The sequence below is a fragment of the Anoplopoma fimbria genome, chromosome 7 (assembly GCF_027596085.1).
Source record: "Anoplopoma fimbria isolate UVic2021 breed Golden Eagle Sablefish chromosome 7, Afim_UVic_2022, whole genome shotgun sequence".
Classification (NCBI taxonomy): Eukaryota; Metazoa; Chordata; class Actinopteri; order Perciformes; family Anoplopomatidae; genus Anoplopoma; species Anoplopoma fimbria.
Genome location: NC_072455.1, coordinates 18549741 through 18574508, shown reverse-complemented (window position 1 = coordinate 18574508; position 24768 = coordinate 18549741). Strand labels below are relative to the sequence as shown.

Below are 24768 nucleotides of genomic sequence, written 5' to 3'. Positions count from 1 at the left end.
TTTTTTGATATTTTGTCCCCTAAGTGTCATAAACCGTTTAAATAACAGATTATAACGAAAAGATTTAGAGGTTTATTTAAGCATCAGTCCTTTAACTTATTTACCTCTGACTGCCCTCTTGAAACATCCATGCATGTCTTTCGCTCGTGGTCTTGTTTCTTCCTGCCAATCAGCCTTGAGCAGCAGTATCTTTGTCAAGTCAAAATGAGGTCAATGACTCCACTTCCACATGTTGCTTGTGGTACCACTGCTTGATGCACATTTGGCATTTGCTTGTTTCTTGTTAAGTCGTACATTTCTCTTATGGTATGAGCTTGTGCATTTTGTTTGCATTCCCGTACTTGATATGGGGTGCATTTTTGTTTTTATTCTTATAAGTTTGGTCATTGAGAGCCACTGTAGTAAAAAGGCATAAGGAAGAATTTGTACCTTTGTCAGTCGGCTAGTTTGTGAGCCATGGCATGTTGCAATACTGCTTTTGATTTTGGAGATTCTATCTCCCTTTTTTTATGTTCTATTTTTTACAGTTGGATCATGGATAGTTTCATTAAATAAGACTGAAATATTTATCCAGAAAGATAACCATTCCCCTAATGTATGCCTGAAGGAATATCATACGTTTCAGCAGCACACGGTGACACAATCACTGGGAAACGTCTCAGTTACATATTCTGTTTATCAGCATTTCATAAGAGCTCTGCTTCGACATGACATATAACTTCTCTTAATGCATTTTGTTTCTTGTCATTAAAACAGGCATTCCATGTACTCCTTGGGGATGGGAAGAGGAGGAGGAACAAAGCAAGAGAAGGTAAGTGCAAGCAAAAGGGAGGTTGGAGGGGAAGATAAATTATGGAGCATTGAGTCCTGCCATTTACCCCGCATTTCAATTTCTGTCCATCTATGCATAATTATGAACACCTTCAGTGGAAAATTGCATTTTTGGGGACTTCATACCAAAACCTCTGATGTATTTCTCAGGCCTGGCTGTTTCATGTTACCAGGAAGTCACTGCTGGAAGTGAAGAGAAAAGAGGCAAGGGGGGGGGGGGGGGGCTGTCATGTCCTACTCACCAGTCACCTGGTCCACCAGAATGCGTGAGGTAATGATGCGTCCATACTGAGAGAAGAGCTGCTCCAGTTCTTTCTGAGTCATGGTTTTTGGCAAGCCACTGACGTACAAATTTGCATCTCTGATGGAGGCGGAGCTTGGACGCGCATAGGAAACCTACAGATGGAGACAATTCGCATGACCAACAGTATATTACAGCCAGTTTTGAACATGCATACCTTTAATGCAAATGTTCTGATATAAAGGCCGGTTATTCATCACCTTTTATGTTAGGTTTAAACTGACAGAAGCAGAGGAGCAGATGCTGTGACCCATTTCTACCAGAAAGAAATTAAACACTAACTGGTAATTAACCGGACTGAGTTTTCTTTAAATACAGTCATGCTACGGAGCCAACATTTCACTGTGTAAGACAAATATATTGCAATTAATGACTGACAAGAAAACAAAAACAAAAAGTGTTTGGAATAAATAGTGCAAATATTGCTTTGAATGGATCCATTGATCACTTATGTTAAATGCAAACGTTTAACTTGAATTTACTCCAGGTGGCACAACTGCAGGCAAAGCCTGTCTGCTCAATTCTATAATGTTTAAACTTGAAACTTCTTCCTTAACCCAACGCTGTGACACTCCATTTAGACAAAAAGGAGAAAGTCTGGAGAAAATAGACAAATTGAGTTCCTGCTTAGAATTTAGATCATTGTAAATTGTAGCACACAGGCACACTCCACACACACAGCCGCTGCCTGCTACAGCAAACATCTCTGCCGACATTGGCTTTTTGTGGCTAATAAAAAGATTGAAAACCACTGCACAACAATTAAATTTACTCCAAACAAAAATGTGCTTCTTAGTCTGAACACACCTGAAGAAAACCACTCTAATCTGTCAGACTGGATTAAACATTGACACATTTTTTTGGGAGCATTAAGTGGATATATTTTGTTCATACCTGTGTTTTTACAAATTCACTATACAGTAAACATCTATTCATCCATTGCTATACTAGGTTTTCTCCATTATGATTGTTTATATAATCATTAGGGTGATGCAATTCAGTAATTTATTTCTGCTCCACAGCCTGTGTTTGTCACCCTATATATTGACTCATCAGCTAAATGAACAGTGACGAAATAGTTTGTCAAGAAAAGAGTTAAACTTGAACGTTTTTGTCCATCAACTCAGTTGGAAACCGGGGAGAGATGGATGAAGTCATGCCTGTCTAGACAGCTCTCATTAAAAAAAAAAAAATTGATTAAAACTTGCATATTTTTATAGACAGAGCAGCGTGGCTGTCTATTAAAAATAATCTCGCTCTGTTCCTTCTCTAAAGTCAGGAGATATTTAGAGAGCCCCCAGCGCCAGGCTAGATAAACATACAGCATTAATCAACATTTTTCCATAATAGAAAATATGGTGGGACAAGAGTCATCTACAAGGTCCTGCAGATCAATACATCATTTCATCCCTGAGTAGTCATAAATTATTAATATTATATTTTTGAAGTACCATTTTCATCTCATAGTCATTTATGCAAGGACATGCAGAGGAGCCCATATAGATTTAATTTAGGCTCTTATGTGGAACAATGACTTAAGGGTGCTTTATAGGAGGACTAAATGAGAGATCACAGATAAATAAAGAAACAGAGCAGAGCCATGTATCTGCTGATCCTTTTGTCTGCTGGCTCCAGGTTCTTGCTACTCGACTGTCAATTACCTAAATAGCACTACAGCTGCATTTAATAACAGTATCAGGCATGTTAAATGGTTCTATACCAAGTCACTTTAATCTCTTGCAATGGATTATGTGAAGAAAAAAAAAGAAAAAATCCCTCAATATAATAAAGCCTTCAATACCTTCCATTTTGAGCTCTCAGATCAATAAGAAGTCCAATTGGTCATAACCATCGCAGAACTCTCCCTGTTCCTGCCCTGAAGGGGAAGCTGACAAAGTAAACGTGAAAGCTAAAGCTCCCGGCCCACAGCCAGGCCACTCCCTAGCTCTCTCACCCCTGCCTCCCTCTCTCTCGCCTTCAGACTTCACCTGATGCTAATATTTGCAAAGTATATTCCTCTACCTCACTGGGGTTTATTTGCACTTCTGACAGAGCAGCTAGATATATATATATATATATAAAAAAGCTCCTATGTTGTACTTTCAGAGGTACGACCTGCGGTAGAGAGGTGGGGTGAAAGATGTTCAGTTTGATTCATGGGAATGAAGTGGTATGGCTCATAACATGCCTCATCTTTGGCTTTCAATATAATAATCAAATAAAATAAATAATCAAACATACAGTTTACAGATCCAGTGCCCTTCAATGAATTTTCTAATGCAAAATGTGTTTTGCCCACAGACATTTTCATGTCCGATGTGAGAAGGTATCGGGCAAGCTCCTTGTATGACCAGTGAAAAAATATCACATCTAATAATCTGGCTCCACAATCCAAAAATCCTGCAGCACTATATGAAGCAAATTAGTTTTTCCACCAGCACATTGAGTGCTACATTGCCTGATGAATGCTAATGGCAGCCACCTCCCTGTAAAGGCATACAGCAGTGCTACAGCACATGCAACCATAGAAACAGTTCTGCTCTACTTGAGGCCAAGGGAAAGCTGCATGTGCCCAGATTAACAATAGGCTGTCTCCCTTTCCACCCCACATTTCTCCAGCCTCATTATGCTTCCGACTCCATCCCAGAGAGCGAAACATGAACGGCATATCTTGGATTTTTGCAACCAGTCATGAATGGTAACTGATTTCAGTGAGTTGAATATGACCGCCTGATTTGGAAGCTTATTGCAGATAAGAATGAACACAGACTGTTCAGAGATTTAGGAAAAAATATGCATGAAATATTACCTTGATAGTTTTGGTCTGAAGTCTCAAGCCATTCAAGGTATTGATGGCTTTTTCTGCATCCTTCGGATCCACGTAATTCACAAATCCATAGCCTAGGCTCTGCCCTGAAATCACAAGACCAGAAAATACATAAAGCCTAACACTTAATAGAAACTGAAAAGAGAAAGCTGAACACAAAAACCAGACAATATATGACAACTAAACATGGACAAAACTGCCTTTTAGAAATCATGGTGAATGACATGAATGCAGTTTTCTCAAGAAATAGATCACAATTAGTACGACAGGATATAAAGAAGAAAAGTTGTTTTTTTTCATTCTTATTTGGCAGAGCATGAACACAGAGGTCACAGGCCTATTTCCAACATGTATTTGACATTCAACCAATAGTAAATTTGCAAGGCAACTCTTTGACAAACATTTCTTGAATTAAAACTGACAGGCAATTGCCCTGTTTTTACATCAACACATCTCTGACACAGCGCAGTAGCCAAGCCTCAATGTGTTCCCCTCCTTCCACAGTTTATCTCTAAAATGTACAATAGATTGACACCCACTCTTTATGTGCACAGAGGCAATTCAATTTCCTCCGCCCACACTGCTGGGTCTCTCTGCAATTCCACTGCCGGTCAAGTTCACCAGCCTCAGCATATTAATACAGTACACACGAAACTTGATGATTAAATCTTGTTAATATTTTCCACATAACTCACCAAGACACGTTTAGAGAAATGAGTGAGGGTGTGTCTGTGTTGTGATGGGAAAAATCACAAGCGGGGTCCATATTTGTCCATCACAAACATCATTTGCAAAGACTTTAAATTACAATAGGTGTTTTTATTCAGTTTTCCTATTGGCTACATCAGCTCTTACATGTTGAAGACAATAAAGACAATGCAATATAAACAATTGTGTATTTGTCATTGTGACAATATATCTATTTGAGAATTTAAACTAAATGCACTTAAGTATCAATTTAGGGAAATAGACACCCAACTGTCAAATATTGCTGGCAGCATTTCTATAAATTTAGCTCTACTGTATATCTGAACACTATATGCATCCGTGCTGGATAATAACGTCTTACCACCATGATTCACTGCTCTCATGTGTTGTGTATGCTGTGATCAAGTGAAGTTCATAAACTTAATTTCACCTTGAATCCCAGGGACTGTTGTAGCCAGGAGAAACATGCCGAGCCTTTGAAATGAGCTGGTGAAATGACACTTTTACTTAAGCCTTGCAGGCAAACTGCGTTCTACTGTACATGGTGCATGTGAACGCGCTATGCCTTATAGTGATGTCTTCCTATGGAACGTCTAAATAGATGCTACATCTGCCGTTATGACTGGGGGCCTCAGTCATGTTCCTATAACAAACTACTTGCTACCTTTCAGCAGTTATTAAGGAGTAGAGGAGACATGCTGGGATGCACTTTCAAACAGATAACTGCACCCAGCTTCCAGTAAAAGACTAGTGCTGCCCATAGTGGGAGGAAAATGACACAAAGACTAAGCTGCTGCAGTAGCAGCAGCCAAAGCAAGAACATTTAAAGCAAAGAGGAAGCATGCATCTCTCTGGTGATTATTTAACATCTGATGTAGCACCAGTCCACAGATGTAGGCTGGCTTAAATCCATTGCCACAGGGCCAAGGGAGAGACAAAAGCAACCCAGTCTGGAGGGGATAGGGTTTTTATGTAGAGCTGAAATTGAAATCAAGGCAACATTCCTGAGAAATGACTTGGAGGCTTTGAATAACAATTTCTTTCCCACAACTGATTCTGAAGTGAGTTTTTACTCAACCCAGTTCAAGCTTTTTCTCAGTTAAAAATAACTTCATATACTAGCCTAACTGCTTAATATATAATAGTCTGCATGTTACTTTGTGTTGATGGGAAAAAGCTGGCCATCAATCCTTTTGTACAATCAAATTTGTGCTTGTCAAATACCTGCATTGACAAAAACATCTGCTCAGCAGCAGGGATCAATCCCCTTTTCTGACTCAGTCCTGGGATTCCAAAAAGGTTTCTACAAATGTGACTCAAACTCAACTGAAACTGAAATTGTGACGCTAAATGAATTTGACAGTAGAACATTAAGCAATAATAAGCACACTAAAACGTAAGAGACACAGTCAGAGCAAGCACTGTAACAGCAGTCACATCAAGTTTTATTCAAACAAACACGTTTGAATGTGTTAATGTCAGTGGTGTTTACACAAATACATCAAAATAAATGTGCCTTCCTTTTGTGTCCTGTGTAGAAAGTATCTACTGCCACTGGCAGAGCTAAGAACTCACTCTTTCCAGCTGGCTACATTTGCATTTCTTTAATAAAGAAGGGAGATTGTTTTGTATATGGCTAATTACTCTAATAAGATCACTGCTGATGCTAAGAGCCTTTGGATTTGTGCTGTAAACTAACTCTCCAGATTTAGCTTCCCTAAAGATGCCGGTTCAACTCTCGTCTCTAATCCAATTTAACAGAAGATCACAGTCTGAAAACAAAGTGAAGCTTGTGTAAATCATTTACACTACATTACTGGTTTCTTTTTGTAAAAGGTATAAGCTAGAAAATACCACTGCGCATGATGCAACTATCCAATACTCAAATACAAGATCAACATGACCTCGCCGCTGAACAAACAGATCTAGCGTCCACTTTTATGCAATGGTCGTCATTTTCTACAACAAGATAGCCGCCAACCAATTGATATACAATTAATATACTATCCAAGGTAGCATGGGGACATCCCTTAGATAGATGGACGTTCATTTCAGCAAATTGTTGCGGTCATGTTTAAAACGTCACTTTTAAAAAGAACTGTTGACTTGAACAAAATATACAAATTCTTATATCCCTGATAGCAAATATCTCTGAATTAAAAATGTTGAGATTAGACTTGAGACACTATGTGAGGCCTGAATACAATTTCCTATCTACTAGTATCATCTTTCTGCTTTTAATTAAAACTTCAACTGAAAATGTTAAAATCACTTATGTCCATAAAGTAACAAGGTCACCGTCATTACAACCAAGTTGGTTCATTGATGCAACTTGCTGAATCTGTATTTACATTTCCACCGTCTCACTTAATGGGGGCATGTAGTATTGCCTCAAGTCCTGTCACTTAAAAAGCAGGCTGATTTCAAACAACTTGTTCCATTCATTTCTTTGCACTTAAATGACTGAGTGCTATGTTCACACTTGCTCCACTAAATATGCAACCTATCAGGCATGTTTATGTTCAATCACCCGAGCAGACTGTGCTCAACACCAGTTTTAAATGAGGATCACTTGTCAATTCAGCTCAGACCATTTCACACATCGACAATCAAATGCATTTCTTGTATGCATGACTACACTAGTGAGTTTATTTCATGCAAGACAACACACAGAGAAAGAACGTTACTAAACATACTTTTAGCAGCTGTAGGAAACGGTAGCGTGGATGCAAAAGATCCCAAAGCTCATCGTTCGGGGGCATTACAGCTTTCAGTCAGGGATTGGATCAGGTTTCTTTCTTTGGCTGCCAGTCAACGAGCTATATTAGCCGATACAGATTGTTTTTATTGTTTTGTTTCAAGCTAGTTTTCAAGTTCCAAACTATTTTTTCCCCAACCACTGTCCCTAAAAATAATTTGATCCGTTCAAGTCAGAATAAAGCGTCAAAAATTTAAAATTGTATCCTTTTACTATGTTTTTATTTAAAATATTAGAAAAGAATAAAATAAATTGTATTTCTATTTATTTGAATTCTTTTGGCATTGGTAGATTTTTCATAATCTGCTGAGCGCTTGTGTTGGGAAGTTAAACAGGTAATGGTTTCCCTTTCTAATAACATTTTTATATTGCTGTGAAAACATCTCCTTCAAAAAAAACCAAAACTTCATTTTATAAGCTTACATTAGAACACCTCATGATAATATCATTTTCCTCCACCAAATACTAATTTTTACTAAATAGAAAATAAACGCATCATACTGTGATTCAATGAAACATTTGTCAGTTAGCTACGATGCTGCCAAAGTTACAGGCTCTCTTCCTGCCAATATCAACATGGATTTATTGTTCACATGTAGCATTATCAGGGATCGGCGACTATATAGGGGGAGCAGCATTGTAAGACATTATTACACAGCCAGATAGGGCTGGCTGCACACCTTCCATGTAAATGTAATGCTGTGGCTACCTTGGAGTCACCGTCATTACCAAATGACTAAAGATAATCCACAGAATTTAAGTTCTAGCATCTTAGTTCAACAGCACTTCTCAATAAGAACCCCCAGCCCTCCAGCCTCATGTCAAGGGAAAGATCAGTTCATTGAGCTACTGCTGTAGATGTTCAAGACCAAATGCAAGTGAAACAAATGTGTGTATACATCCTTAAAAAAGGTAAGAAGGGTCATTTGCTGGACCATCCGACTGCACATTAAGAAGCAGATGGAAAAAGGTCAAAGTAACCTTGATCAAACAAAGCAGAAGAATCCAGCTGCTTCTACCATTATCTAGATGCTCATGTCACACTGGCAATGTCAGCTGCAGTCCTCCCTTTAAAAACAATCATTTGCAAGTCTTCTTGCTGCTCAAATATAATGTAAAAATGCATTTAATTTGAACCAAGGAAATGGCCTCTAAAAAGCGGTCCATATCTAAAATATAGAAGAAAAAAAAATCATCGGTCAATAAAGACAGTGCCTGGTATTCTTCATAATGAGATTCTAGATATATGGTGCTAGATGTCAAATATACAAAGATATAGCCGCATACTGGGCATACAGTAAGAGAAAAGTTTATGACTTCAACAATCCTGCTTGTAGGGCCTCACTAATTGGGTTCAATGATGCTGTATTTTAAACTTACATTAAATCTAATTTATATGAAAATTCAAAAAAATACTGTGAGCCAACTTGAAGTCAAAACGAATGCACATACTTGCGACCAATAAATTCAGAAAACGTAGTAGCTGTCAAAGCGAATAAATAGTCATAGCATTGAAAACAGTTCCGTTACCTGTTATTTTGTCTCGAACTAGTTTACAGGACTCAATTTCTCCGATGCTTCCAAACAAACTCTTCAGCTCCTCCTGGGTCATGTTCTGAGGCAGATAGTTGACTATCAAGTTAGTTTTACTGTCCTCTATGCTTCCTGACTCGACAGGTGAGGAGCAGTTGTTTGAGATTGTTGAGGGCCCGTTGCTTGTGTTGTTACAAGTTGGCCCATTGGATAGCTGTGTTTCCATGGCAGCAATTACTTGCTGAAGAGACAAAATAAAAAAAAAAATCCAGTCAAACCACATGTAAATTAGACAACATAAAAAAATAAAGAAAAATGTTAAATATGCACACTTTACTCACATTGAAACATTATTTTGTTGTAGTACTAACTAACTGGAATATAACTTTTTGAACCTCAACACAAATAATCATTAAGACCTAAGTTGCAGGGAACGTACGTGTCAAAAACAAAGACTGTCAGACAAAGATTCTTCGTGCTGTTTTTTTATTGTGCATTAAGGCAATTTAGTGTAGCATAATGGAAATAACATTACAGTGGATTCATTTTTTAGAAAGATACTTTGTCCCCCTCAGAAGAGCTTGGGGCAGGCTTTTCAATTATGTAAATGTCTGACTTTAGCATAGATGTCTGACCAAGTGTGAAATGTTAGATGTTAGAGTGCTACCACAGGTGGGAAAAATAAATTGAAAAAAGGCACAATGAATTCCCTCTCTGCTATTCATGAGGACTGCTTTTGTTTCTGGGAAAACAGAGGAGACTTACTACTGAGAAACTAATGTGACGGTCTATTAATCTGTCAGAAGCTCAACGATTGATAAAGCATGTATAAACATATCTTTCAAGGATAACTGTGGTGACAAAGTGAAAGATTTCATGTGAAAAAATCTAAATACAGTATGCAAAGCCTACAGCTGTAGCTAACAGTATCTGAGCATAGGACATCAGGTTTTAAAAGATATTGTGATATGTTAAAGCAAGTTAACATATGAAAAGGCTTCCTTTGTTAACAGAGTCACCATGTGCACAAAGCAGATCAGTGTAATCACACCACTATGCATATTATTCTTAGGCAATCATTTCAAAAGTAAATTCTATGAGATAAACTAATCAGAGTAGACAGGTTTAGACCATACCAATACCTGGATTCCAAATTAAACATTTGAATAATTTGACTATAGGGTCAAAACAGAACTTGGAGCCAACATCATTGGTATGGCCTGAGCATTGAGACAGAAAGCAGGCATTCTGGCCAAAGTATGTTCAAGAATGAAGTGCCACTGACCCCAGTCCATGGCTCAGGCGCCCACGAACCACTTCTAAGCAGAGAAGCCACGTCGCACAGTCTGACTGCCATGTTAGATTGGTGTTGCCGTCTGAAAATGTGGACACAAAAAGTACTTCATGTTAGATCAACAAGAACAAAAAGCAACAGTCAGAGGTGATTACATGTCATTGATGGGGGGGTGGGTGGGTCATGTACTAGCTGTCCATGCAGATTGGCTTAAACCAGGGAGAAGCAAAAGGTAATGTTTCACTTAGTCACAATTCATCTTCAGTAAGGAGCAAAAAGCAGAGCCACAACAGCAAGCATGAAGAAAGGCAAATTAGTCTAATGAATAAGAGTGCTGCATGAATATAATCAGTGAAATTGTAAAATACAAATCCATTGGTCTGCTCTGTTAACTTGTATCCAGCAATAGAGCTGATACTTAAGTCATGCTGACATATCCTGCATTTTGTATCCAGTCTTTAGCGCACAGGCACAAAAAATAAAATTAAAACATAATCCACGGTGAAAAATGCTCTAAGTTTCCAATAAACCTTATACTTGATATACGTCATACTTCAAAGACAAACCACAGACAACTGGTTATATTATCAAGGTGTGATGAGCCAGCGTTCACCAACAGTTGCAAAAAGACAAAAATCTAAACTAAGTTTATAACTCACTAAAATCGCCCTAACAAAGAAGGTAAAAATATCATATTCTACAGTGAACCTAAGCAATTCCCATCACCAACCATAATCAAAATACAGAGTGCACAATATTTACATTACCATTCATATTTAAGGACATTTGTAAAATTTGCTGAAAATGTGCATGTTCAAATATTAATGCACAAAATTGATCACAGCTGACAATCGATATAATACAAAAAATGTTGGGTCACATGCTGCTATTTACACAAAACTGTATTAATTTAATTTGTCAACTACACAAGGGTAAAACAAGCCACATAGAGCAGTGCCATTATGTTCACCTTTCAGGAAAAACAAACATAACAGCAGGAGTATTAGAAATGTTACAGCAAAACTTAAAAATAGTTATTTTTATTTAACTTCTGTGGCATGACACTCTACTGTACCGCCTGTACCTATGTTTAGACAAATAGGCTCAGACTAAAGTTGAACCATCTGCATTATGCGTTAGTAAATTAAAGTTACATTACAGATCTACAACAACTAGAGCAGATTTTAATTCTGCAATGGTTTTTGTTAGAAATACCACACAGATGACTGAGCATTTAGTGTTCTATTTATGAATTTGTTTCACCTTGCTGGTTGCATCTTGTGAAAATGTCAACCTGCCATAACTCAAATTCAAATTGATTTTCTCTACTCAAGTGATGAGAAAAGCATTACAAATTGTACACTGAACAGGTTTGAACCTGATCAATACTTCTTAGTGGAGAGCTCTCAAAACATAGCCAATGTGCCATGTTAGTGTTTCAACATACTCAGCCAAAGAGAAGGATAAGAGATGAATAATTATTCCATAAAAGGTCACAAGAAGAGATTCAATTACTTATGCTTATACTTGATTGTATTGCTTATTGTCAAAATATCTCTGCCAACTAAAATATAGTGTTATGTGATGTTCACACTGTGGTCCATAAGTATATGCAAAACACATCAATAAATAGGTTTTATATACTGCTTTCACCCATCACATTCAGTGAAAGACTTGTCCCAAAAGCTTCTTTTTTTTTTTTAAACCAACACTAAGCAGTATTTGAATATGGACATTATGAAGTCAGTGCATCCGTCATGATTTAAGAGGATCCCCTTTATTTTTTGAACAAGTAATGTTCTTATTAATTTGCTGCTTTTCTCTGTTAATCGTGTTTGCCACATCTCTGCCACATCTCAGCTGTCCCATCACTTGCCGTCATGATGTACATAATATGCACGTGAAATGACAAATTGCAGCGAACAGCTCATTGCAAGTCAGATCAAACATCTGCAGATCTGCTCTGGACTCTTATTCGACTTGAAAATAATCACGCCCCCAGCTTACCCAAGTGTGAAAAACTGAAGGCGTACTATGAGTGTGTGTGTGATCAGGGTTCACTGTGATAGCTTGATTAAAAATGACAATGTATGTAACAATGTTATTTATCTAGATATTTAAATATATTTATTCTCTGTGCACAGAAGAACACTTGTCAGTATAGAGAATATGTGTGGAGCTCATAGCACCCCAATCAGAATGTAAAGACCAGAACTGTTTGTATCGATCAGCATCACATGTTGCTGGAAGCTGTATTAAGTATTTTACATTTGCTACAAATTTTGAAGAGGACATATATTGGCAGATATTTATCTTTGCATTATGCAACTAAAAAGTTTTGAATTCAATTCTTAATTTAAAAACTGGAGAGCTGATACAAAACATCCATTTAGCCATAGAAAATTGCAAACTTCATATTTTAAGTTACCAATGTTTTAGTTATTTCAAGAAAAAAAAAAAAAAGAATCCCAGGCAGTTACCTCAATCCAATTAAAAAAATGTAACATACATAAATTATTGGAAGTCTACTCTGCCAGCACCATACTCCAAATCAAGCCATTAAAACAAGAGTGGTCTCAGTGTGTTTCTTTCAAAGCAAAATGAAAGTGGTCACTTTTTTATCTACCCATTGTTGGTTGTAGTATCCATTGTTGTAGCAGGACCACAGTGAACTCAAGCCAATACTCTGAGTTAGGCTGGTAGTGTTTGAGTTAGGCTGGTAGTGTTTGAGTTAGGCTGGTAGTGTTTGAGTGGTGAAGTCTGTGAAAGAGACTCCTCACAGCAGTGCATTCACATCTGAGTAACGACATCCTGTCACTGACAATATGTTCATTTCAGTGTTTGTTGAAAATGTCGGGCTAGTCTGATCAAAAAGGGTTTTTTTTATTTTTCTTCTGCAATTTGCCCTTTGAATTTGTGATGGGTATCCGTCTTTATTTTTAATTGAAAATTATAATTCTACAGGAACTGTTTTTATCTACTGATAAAAGACAAAGCTTAGATTAGCTTGAACTTTGAAAATGACAGAACATTTTACAACATAACTCTACTGTTAAAGTTGAACATTTTGGCCAATATTGCTTGATTGGGAAGACATTTGTGTTTCCACATAGAGTTTAGTTTGTTTTATGAAATACATTCATCCTTACTGTCCCCGTTTTCAGGCTTCTGAATGTACTGCAGACAACTGAATTGACAATTTTCAGTGCACAAGTGCAAACACATGACTCATTTGACTCACTGGCATGTCCCTAAACCAAAGTCAAACCACACCGACTACATAACCGAAGCAAAAAATAGAAACAGTCATACAGCAACGAGCTTTAACCAACATAACCCATTACCACATAAATGTCATTCACTAGAAGAAACAATAACCCAGATGAGTAGTTCATCTGCCAGAGTATACCATTGAAACATTCAAAGTCTGAACAAAGACAGTCAGTTCTTCAAGGCAAGTAAGAAGTTGATCTAGCGACATCAATTTCCCAGGACTTATGGGCTATGAGCTTCTCTCAGCAGTAGTGGTGTAACGGACAATGTTGGATCCGTACAGATCCCTCCGCACAGTTCACATGTGAACCACGGAAGAATTACACAGTTTAACATTAACCATCACATTGACCGGCTAAAGCACGTAGGTTCCGTTCAGTTACATTATGATGCCAGGCAAATTATAACGTTATCATGATTTGTTCAAATGTAATTTCGTGAAATGTAGTGTTGAGAAACTTGAATAAATCCAGATGTTTGAAGATGTTTTCAAAACATGAATAGATATTACAGAGGAAATTATGACATTTTTATACTAACATAATACATCATTAAAACTACTAACGACAAGATTTTGTTTTAATCAATGAAATATTATATTTTATTTCCTCATTACTTGAATTGTGTCTTTTTATGTTTACCATAACTAACATTTTGTGTGATTTTAAGAATTTTTGTTTTGCAGCAGATGCAAAGAGATGGTAAACTGAGCTTAAGCAGTCATCTGGTTATATTAAGTGCTAAATGACCCTTGTTTCTAACTCCCGCCCCTCCAAAGCAGACTGGACAAACATAACAACATAGACCCGCTCTGGCCAACAACTATCCAGCTCAGCTCCATAGAGATTTATGCATTTGTTTCTTTCCTTCTTTATTTTCAGGCTCGTTTTGTGAATTCCACGCTAGTCATGGTTTAACCTTAGCAAAGGATCAATTGCATCAACACATCCTCAAAAAAAAAAAAAAAAAAAAAAAAAGAAAAAGTGTACCACCACGGATCAACAGTGTTAAAAAAATGTAATATATACACATAGATATAGAAGAGAAATAGAAGAGAAGTATACTGGATATTTATTTGCAGACTATCCCCTGGATGATTGAACAATGAGATACCATAGCATGTCATGCTATAAGGACTCTTGGGATTTTATGGAACTACTTAAGATGCAAGTGGTGCATATGATGCATATGATTATGGTGCATATGATTATGCAACTTTGAATGACTTATGAAAGCAGAAAGGCCAGTGATCATTCATCACATATGCAATTTTGTTAAATATTTGTGTAAATAGACTTAATTATGTGTTGTGGTTAGCAGTGCAATGGATCATAAAACTCATGGTTGGAATTGTATCACTGAGCAGAGTCACAGATCTGATTACAGATGAGCGCAAAAGAGACAAGGGAACAAATATAACTTTTAGAGACACCTGATCACGTTGCTTAACCTTGGATACTAATTGCTGATCACTGAGGATCAATACTGGCAGATAAATCTGTTTTATTTTTTACCACTGTCCCAAAAAATTTTTATCCACTCTGAAGTCAGTGTAAACAATCAGTGCTGCCATCATTACTAGCCCTCCTCCTGTAGATTTAAACACAGATTTGTTGTTTTCAATATAATATTATCAAGGATTGGTGAATAAAAGGCATAAATCGCAATTTCCTTATCGCATATTTTACTTACCAATAGCTGATAACTATCGTAAGTAAAACTTTATCTACACTGCGATTGTTAACGTTAAGCTATGTAATTAATCGGCAGTTCACATGCGTGCCAAACCGTGAGGGGGGGGATCCATACGGATCCTGGATCTACAACGCTCCGTTACACCACTAGTTGTGGTGTCTAGTTGGTTAGTTTCTTTAGTATGATCAATAAATTATGATGCTGGGCAAGTTCATGCTAAGCTACAATAAAAACTGAAGGAAAGATTTTGTCATACACAAGGCTTTTTACCGGACGCATTAGTCCAAATGTTATTTGATTTAGATAAGTGTAACATTAACAATTTCAAATCATCCTCTATATCAAATCAGAGTTTGCTCATCAGTTTTTAACTTCATCTGATAAAACAATACTAATTGAGGTAAGTACAACCAACATTGACAGCAAGTACACTGCAAGCATCCCAGTCACGCAAGGATGGGGGCTTGAACTTTGCAGGTCAACGTAACCCTCCTGCTGCTTTTCCATCTGGTATGAGTCTCAAAATATAAAACTAACTGGCGACTGCAAAATATAAGTAGCCTACTGTTTTCACGCGTGAACTTTTTTGCAGTTAGTTAACATGGCAAAGTAGGGCACAAAGAAGGGCACAAAGACAAAGCATTCAAAAACCTCAGTGATATTCGGACAGATTTTCATATGCCAAAAAAAGAACAATTCTAAGCCACAAAAGGCCTCCCCACATGTATAGTAACTGTGAGAAAAGCAGCCACAACAGAACATATTGTGTTGAAGAAAATGACTTACTTCAATCTCCATTTCATATGTTTCACCTTTTATTCCAAGTACAAAGCACAAACATTGGCTATTGTCCCACTTGAGATAGTGCCACAAGGCAGAAATATTTCCTAAGATAAACACTTGGAAGGGAAGCTTGGCAAGACGCCTCTCCCCAAAAATTTCAGTTAAGGCTTTCACTGTGTGCAGCTAGCCAGCAGCCTCCTCTTAGTGCAGGCATTTGAGTGCGGAGCATCTCGTTTCCCTTGAGGCCTTGCCTCAGTTTTCGTCAAGAACCAGCCCCAGATAAAGACCACAAGGTGCTTTTTTTGTTTCCCCATCATTGCTAAGATAAACCCACCCACCTCCACAGTTTTACCCCACTGTGCTGACTGCCTTTTAGGACTCATTAAAGTGTAGCGTGTTTAGTTATTGGTACTCTCAGATCCCACAGCCTTCTCACAAGGGGGAAAAGCCTCTGCACGCAGTGTTACTAGGAAGAGAATACAGAGATTCCCAATTCAAATACAGCGAACAAATTTGACTTCAGACACAAGCTTAAGTTATCTATATTGTCACTTTGACAATATGCAAAAACCATAAGGGACATCTCAAACTAAAGACAAAGCTTCGCCATTACTTTACATGCAAGTTGTTTTCTTAAATACTTCAACAGCTACTACACTTTTGTTTTGTGCCTTAACCAGGTGTCATGCTTCAACTGCTGATGCTGGCTCTGTTTTAGCAGCTCAGTGATGATGCTAATTTATTACATAGATAAGTGACTTTCAGTGGGTGTTAGGAAGCCAAATTTCATAGCTGGAAACCAAATGTTATGGAATAAGTCACAACCTGATAACATTTCATGCTTAAATCCTGTTTACGACTGTTAATTGGACAAATCAAGCAATATGATTAGTTTCAATTGACCGCAGTTTCACTAGGAAGGCCATCAATCAAATTAGTCTAGTTAAGAAAAATGTGACTGCCATAATTGCAAGTATTTCAAAATAAAAAGGATACGTTTAATTTACTTTGAAAGATTTGAGCGATAAGGGGATGCATCAACAAAGCTAAATCCACTAAAATCTGCATTGCCAGTAATTATGCGCAACATTGGTGTATTGATTATGCTTTGCTTGAAAAGGCCTTTGGCATCCTTTTTCTTCAGCCAGTCTGTAAAGAAAAAAGTGTTAAGTCCATTTCCTTAACACCTTTTATGGGATCAAAATACAAGATAAAGTTTTGTATTTCTGACAAAATAGATCGATGAGGTTAAATGCAGTAGGACAAAGTTTTAAGATTGTGTCATATGTAAACTTATAGGCATTTTTGCCCATTTACAGATCTGACCAACAGCAGAACTTCTCGAACATGAACCCAACAGCGAGATCAGCATGTACTGATGTGACACTGAGCACTTAAAGTGAGGAGGCACGAATCTCTGCTGCTAGCTCCTCAGAGGGTTAAATTGACCAAGAATGCGTGACAAGCTGCAGAGTGAAAAACTCCAGAGTGCACACACTGACATGCACGGCCTGTCCTTGAAAACTAAAAGCCCACAAGTAACAGTTTAAAATATCCCAGTTGAAAACACAGATGTGACCAGTCCTCTACTCACACACTGAAGTGTGCAAAGGCAAATGGTACAACATACAATGCTGTAATATGATCCAGACTACCCGTACCTTGATGAGAAAAATAAGGTGTACTGTACAATAATGAACTATGGTTAAGTAATAGGTTTAAGCATCACTCATGCACATCTTAAACATTTTGCTTTTTGGAAAACAATGAATAGGATCATGTAGCTCTCTCTGGTGTGCAGCAAATACACTAATTTCCTTAAATTAAATAATATGATTTTAATTGCCCCTGGTCCTATGAATTCTGCAGCCCATCTTTTCTGCTGACAACAAGGAAACATTGTTGAACATGTAATTTACATCACATGCTGGAAGGACGACTCCTGTCTGTTGCTCAGCAGTCCACGCCTCAAACTCTCCTTAGTGTTTGAATGTCTTTGTTCTCCCATTCCTACCAGCAAATCAGCTTTGCTTACACATGACAGCTATTGCATTCTGTCCATCCTGGGAGAAGGATCCCTCCTCTGTCGTTCTCCCATAGGTTTCTTCCTTTTTTCTCCCTGTTAAAGGTTTTTTTTAGGGGAGCTTTTCCTGTGCCGATGTGAGGGAAGGACAGAGGATGTCGCATGTGTACAGATTGTAAAGCCCTCTGAGGCAAATTTGTAATTTGTGATTCTGGGCTATACAAAATAAACTGAATTGAATAGATGAACATTTAAAGATGAGCAAAAATGTATCAACATAAAAGCACTCTTAATACTCTGACAAGGTCTGTCGTGGAGGTTACTACTTCACATGCACAAAATATTATTTCTTGTCCAAAGTCCGAAAAGACAGTATTCCTAAAAAGCTGTATTCATGGTTAATGAAAATGAATATTTTGGTTTACATACTCCGAATAACATAACCGGTTGCGGAGATGTATAACAGTGTGACCCACAGTCTCCCTCTTGCATTCCTTCAACGACCCTCTTGTAAAGGTCAGCAATGCAATATTTGTGCGTCTCAGAAAACACTTAATCCAATATCAGTATGTTAAAATGTTTAAAAGTAGGTGTGTTTCTCACAGTTTTTCTTGTGTGAAACACACCTAGTTTTTCTTTTGGGTTTTTCTTTCGGGCATGCATCTCGAAGTCTTGAGTAGTGTTTTTTTGTACAACCAATATTCAACCATGTGTACAAAAAAACAAGCTGGCTGTAAACAAGCGAGAGACCGTGTATTGCAAACTGCCTTAATACCCCCATTTGAGACGCATACACCGAATGTGCTGTATACATGGCCAGAGAATGCCCCGAAAACCTAAATTATATATCGTCATATACCGCGTCTCGATCAGAAAAGGTTCCATTCGGAATAAGGAGTAATATAAAAAGGTCTTTCTTCCAATGGAGCATTTTGTGATTAAGATGTGTGATATGCCAATAACATCAGATTTTTTTAGCCTCAAGTATTTTAGATTTAGAGCATTCTTTGGACATGTATACAATCCATTTGGAATAGGGGTTTTAACCACAGCTTGTGATGCACAGCCTCCTTCCTGTTTACGGTCAGCTCTGTGCGTTGTACAGTAGTCAACACAAACCAACTACCAAACGTTTGCAGAGATCCACGCCTAAAAGAAAAGCCCACGTTTCTAGTTGGAAGGAGAAACAAAGTTTTAGAAAAGAAATTCAGATTTGAACCGATATTGCAACCTCAATCTTTTTAAAGAGAGTGGATGAAGGAATAAAGAGGGAGTCTGTATTTGCATGATTGAACAGTCTCTCACCGTTTAACTTTATCGTATTATGCATGGCCGCATGTAAACAATATATTTGTGGAACATTCATTTTCATTAAGCATGTAAACAGCTTAGTAGCAATATTGCCCTTTTCCAGATATGGACGAACACTGAATATGTTGTGCATGTAAACAAAATATCTCTGGGTACGGCTGAGAGCAGGTTAGTAAGGCTGCAGATCATACCAGAGCCAGTCAGAATAAGACTGAAAAGCAAGCAATACGGAATTATAATTGGCAGTCGGCCTCCAAAGTAGAAGTGCACGATTCCTCACCAACACATTTTTGACAAAATAAATAAATAAAAATTATCAAAAAAAAATACCCGTCTACCACAGAGTCAGCCTGAAATACAGTACAGTTGGGTAGTTTGTATTGCTCAAGAGAGAGAGATATTGACTTATTCTCCAATGTTGACCAGAGGCATGTTTTATTCTTTTCTGGCTTGATGCTGAACCAATGAAAAAAAGTTGTCATTGCTTGTTAATACAAATATAGTCCAAATCTCCTACCGTGTTCTCAGATTCTGTTGTGATAAAATAAAATGAATAGCAGCTTCTTACAGCTGTTAGAAATACCAACACTATTAGCTATGAATAGGTGTTAGCTCAGAGGTATTTGAATAATACTTAATATCAAGTTATCACTGCCAAATGTATTTATTCTGAGAATGTCAAATTTTGTACTTTTATTGAAACTCTAAACGTATCACCACTAAAGAACGGATTGATAGTGAAACCTATGGTAAAGCACTAAATCATTTTCTGAAACTGGCCTCCTGTTATAAAATGGTGTTGGGGCCGTATATCATAAAAAAGGCTAACAGTGTAATGCTAAAGGTTGACATCATATTAAATGCTGATGCCAGTGCGCCAAAATTGCCCAACTGAACAGACAAACCACACATTCAAGATGGAAACATTTCAGGCCTTATGGTGCCTCACACAAGAAAGAATGATCCCATTCACTTCAACAGGGACCCACTGAGCCTATTAATTAAACACTGGTATCAAGTCGGTACTCTGTATTACCCAATACCCAAAGCCCATACATCGCTCTCAGGACCGAAACAAGTTGGATCATTTCATCCTTAGAACAAAGAAACAATTGTGATTGTTCGTTTAGAACTGGGTTCATTGCTGAGATTGTGAAGTTTCAATCTCTTTAGTACCTCAGCTATTTTAATTGTTTTTGTCAGGAGGTCTTAGACCATTAACCTTGCTTTGATTATTTCAATTTAGCAGCCAAGCCCGAAACACTAAATCTAGGGACGCGTCGATACCAGTAACGGGTCCGATACTGTACTCATGTACTCACTACTCCGATACAACTGCACTCCACACATCTAAAGCAACGTGACATTTACTTCTCATCAGTTAAGCCTAACGGGACGCCCAGCTGCAACAATAACACAATGCACAAACAGGTTAAATCCCTCATTTACCACCAGATGTAATGTATTCTTAAAACAGGTAGTCCCAAGTCTGGCAGAGTAAGCAGCCACAATGTTGCAGACATTGTCATGGACATGTGCAGCCACTTTAGTCCACTGCATCAATTAGTAAAGCTGTGAGGTAGTCAGGTGTGTGTCTTCCTGACATATTCTCTGTCTGGGTTTTCACCAGTTCAATGCAGCCCGACGAAATGTTTGCCAGTGTCGGGTTGAGAGAGAGCATGTGTGTGATAATGAGCATGAAACAGTCACGCTAAAGATGTAAAGGTAGCAGTGCAGCGTGTGTACAGTATATTTGTCGGTTTATAACTACAACAACTCCTTAGGAGACCCAAAACAAACTCTCGTGTCTTGCTGGCCAGCAACCTGCTGATTAAAGTGGTTACCTCCCGAAGTCAGCAACAGCTCAGGAGCACTGGAGGTGGGTGGACCTGCTATTCTCAAGCCACTCCTGAGTTACCTAAAAATATGTATTTATTTTAACTGTCTAATTGATAGCACAGTGCAACTGCTAATTATTAACATCCCTAATGAAAACTATGCTCTGTTTGTAACAGGAAAACACCATGTTGAATGTTAAAATGTCAGCAACAGCTTCATATTGTATGTTTAATTTGTTAGTTAGAATGTGAGAAACATCTGTTAACAATCACACATGTTTGGAAGTCACTGTTAGAACTGTGATGGTATTATTAAGTAATCATCAATACCCAGTATCGGCGAGTACTCAAATGTAAGTACTTGTACTGGGCTTGAAAAACAGTTATGCATTCATAACTGAATCAGGGTTTAGGCAATACCATACAGTCACTATGAGCTGTATATAAATAAAGATGTCTGGAATGTTTAGACACCGCTAGGTTTATTTATACTCCATCGCTTCTCACCATCATAGGCCTACACACTAAAACAGCCAAACATTAAACACAATTCAACACGCCACATAACACCTATACAGAGTGTGAGATGTGATCTATAAAAGCTGCCGTGATGCAGTGACAGGGTCAAGAACACTGCATTGCTGGCCTCCAGTAATGACCCACACACAAGCAGAGGGAGGGCCCCCGGTGGCCAACAGACATTGAGGACCAAATGAAAACAGTCCTGTGCAGCATCCAGACCTCAGACTAGAACAACTGCAAGGGGGGGTGCATGAAGAGAAGAAAGGGGGATGGGCATTTAAGAAGGATAAAGGGGGCAAAATAGCCTTTTTTCGCTAAATCCAACCACTGTAACCTAACCCAGTTCTGACAGCAGCACGCATTGCTGTGCAGAGCAGTGATGTGGCCTTTGGAAGTTCACTCACTGTCCTGCATTTTAGTCACTCTGTCAGCAGCCTTTATTTAGAAAGGCAAACGTGGGGGCTCAATAATACATAAAGAGCCGCTCTTATCTCTTGTCGCTCTCACAAGCACAGAGGCTGCTGAAATTGTGGAAGTTGCATGGACACTGGAGAGGAAATATGCCTCAAAGCAGCATATATATATATATATATATATATATATATATATATATGTTGCAGTATTTTATTACAATAAATACTATATTTAATCAGGTGATTTGACAAAACGCGGTGTAGCCAACTACTTTATTATTAGGGACAAATCTTGCATTTCTAGTCTATTAATAACATTCCATTTCATCTGTCTTACTGACGTCTCACTTTTCACATAGTGTCAAATCAATAATTGAAAGAGGGTCATTAAGAAACCACATTTAACAATAAGTATAGTACAGCTTAAATCTTAAATATAAACACCAATATATATATATATATATATATATATATATATATATATATATATATATAAAATGTTCAACAAATACCAGTAATCTCAACTCATAGCCTGGTAAAGAGTGTTTCACACATTTAAACCCTCAGCAAGCACCCCCACTTCCATCTCCTAGGCTGTCCCCCTATGCCCACAGTACCACACATGTCCTGTGTGTTATCAACCTCCAGCTAAATGAACTGCTCAGGCTCTTTGCTGCTGGCTCGGCGATATGTAATCTTTTCATGAACTACCAACTGATGATTACTCACCGCAGACTGCCAACTATAACTCGGATGCCTGTGGCTTCAGCGCATTCACCTGCTCAATATTCAAGGACAGACAGGCTACCACAATCATCAGCACAGCAAAAAGAATATGCCTTTGTTTATAGCATAGATTACAGTCCAACAATTGTCACCAAAGGGACCTTGAGCTCCAAAAAAACTATAATGAACAATACCCTGCTCCTTATCCTACAGTTGCATAAACCCCCAAAAACATATTTTGACCATTTACAAGTACACACTCATTATGATGTTCAACCACACCCCTCCCCATGACAGTGATTACAATTATGACTATTCTCATTAATGTCAAATATCTCGTATAGCAAAATACGCTTGCATGTATATATATATAAAAAGAAAAAAAAGGAATAAGATGCACTGTTAAAACCATGGCCATAGTGTACACAGTAAATATGCTGCTAATATTGTTTTAATTCAGATTTATTTTCCTGAAAGTATTTTTTTAAGTGATAACCAACAAAAATTGGTATAAAATATTACTAGAAAAAGTACAACTGCTTCATGAATCCATTCATATACATTTATTTTTGATTTTTTTTTTTAAAGCTCAGCTGAGTTGAAGTCAATCAAGGGAGGGAGGGAGGGTAAACTGAGAGCTGCATTGCTAATTGATTAATCTGTGACACCTGTGCTGCTGCTGCGGGCAATCTGCGCAACAAAGCCCAGCTGCGACTCAACTCGGTTCATGCAAAGTGCAAATTAGGGAGTGAATTCTCCCAGACCAACAAATGCTAAAATGGACACACAAAAAAAAAAAAAAAAAAAAACACGTGGTGCCTTTAATCTCACTTTTGTGAAACTGCACCTCCATACTAGTCTTAATTAATCAAGGTCACACCAGCAACGTGGCTTGGAAGAAAAACACCTGAAGGCAGACAGTGTGGTGGGTTAAGGACCTCAGTCTGTGGCGCACAATCCTCCTTACATAGGCCCCAGTGTTGGATGTGGACGAGCAGATCTGGATATGCGTTTGTGATCCACTTAGCTAGCTTAACTTTAGATGATACTGTCACGTTTTTTTCCAATTAAAGTTCTGCTAGCAGGCCAGCTTTTGTTTGACCTTTGCTAGCTACCACACATGCCTTATTTCTATGCACATTTTCTGCACAGCTAAGTGTGCAAAGTTATTATTTTGTGCACTATTCCCTTTGTTGAGTCTTACCTTGAGGTGTTCAATCGGTGTCACGGGTATTTATTGAGGTAAAGTCTGCAGACATCGAACTTTTGGTCGCAGTCTGCGCAGTTGAAAAGGGGGCGGTGGCGGGAACGCGGCCACCCTAAGTAAACTAATCAGACCATCGGCCAATCAGCGTGGAGCTCTGTCTCAAACCCGGAAATACACTCTTTAGTAATTGATTTGCTGCAGGTGTAACTGTTACTTCATGCTTCCTAGCCTGAGAGGCATTTGGACTAAAAGGTCAATGCAAAGGACAAAAAAAAAACACCCAAAAAAAAAAAACACACACACAACAATGAATTTTCTGGAGTTTTTTTTTTTTTTTTTTTTTTTTTTTCTCAGGGTGGCACCAGAGTCCCAAGGGGTGTTCAGGGAGGAAACCTGCTACATTATAAATAGTTTAATTTGATCCACTACCATTCATTTAAAAGCATTGCTGATTCTATTTTACATTGTATCGGCTCCACTGTCCACAGACATATTTGGCATTGATATGATAGGCCTAGGTATAAAAAGCAAAAACCCTAATGAAATGGGAATGCTGATATGTGGCATATGGCAATACAAAAGAGAGGAGGATCCAAATCCAGAGAATAGAATTATAGGCTTGTCTGCACTTTACAATTAAGACCTGCTAGTGAATTCAAATATTCCATACCAATATGTCTATGACAGCAGAACTTAGAACATGTCATCCAGCTACTCCCAAGCAG

At 38.0% G+C, this 24768-nt stretch overlaps 1 protein-coding gene across 1 annotated transcript in view; it reads right to left on the bottom strand.

Annotated features, from left to right (window-relative positions):
• Positions 1–24144, bottom strand: part of elavl2 (ELAV like neuron-specific RNA binding protein 2) — a 30316-nt gene extending 6172 nt beyond the window's left edge. Inside the window, exons 1-5 of the mRNA XM_054601058.1 lie at positions 24041–24144; positions 10244–10334; positions 8956–9199; positions 3942–4045; positions 1074–1227 (exon numbers count right to left, since the gene is read on the bottom strand). Of these exons, the coding sequence (XP_054457033.1) occupies positions 1074–1227; positions 3942–4045; positions 8956–9199; positions 10244–10315 (574 nt within the window). The 5' untranslated portion in view covers positions 10316–10334; positions 24041–24144. The remainder of the gene's footprint in view (positions 1–1073; positions 1228–3941; positions 4046–8955; positions 9200–10243; positions 10335–24040) is intronic.
• Between the last annotated feature and the right edge of the window lie 624 nt (positions 24145–24768).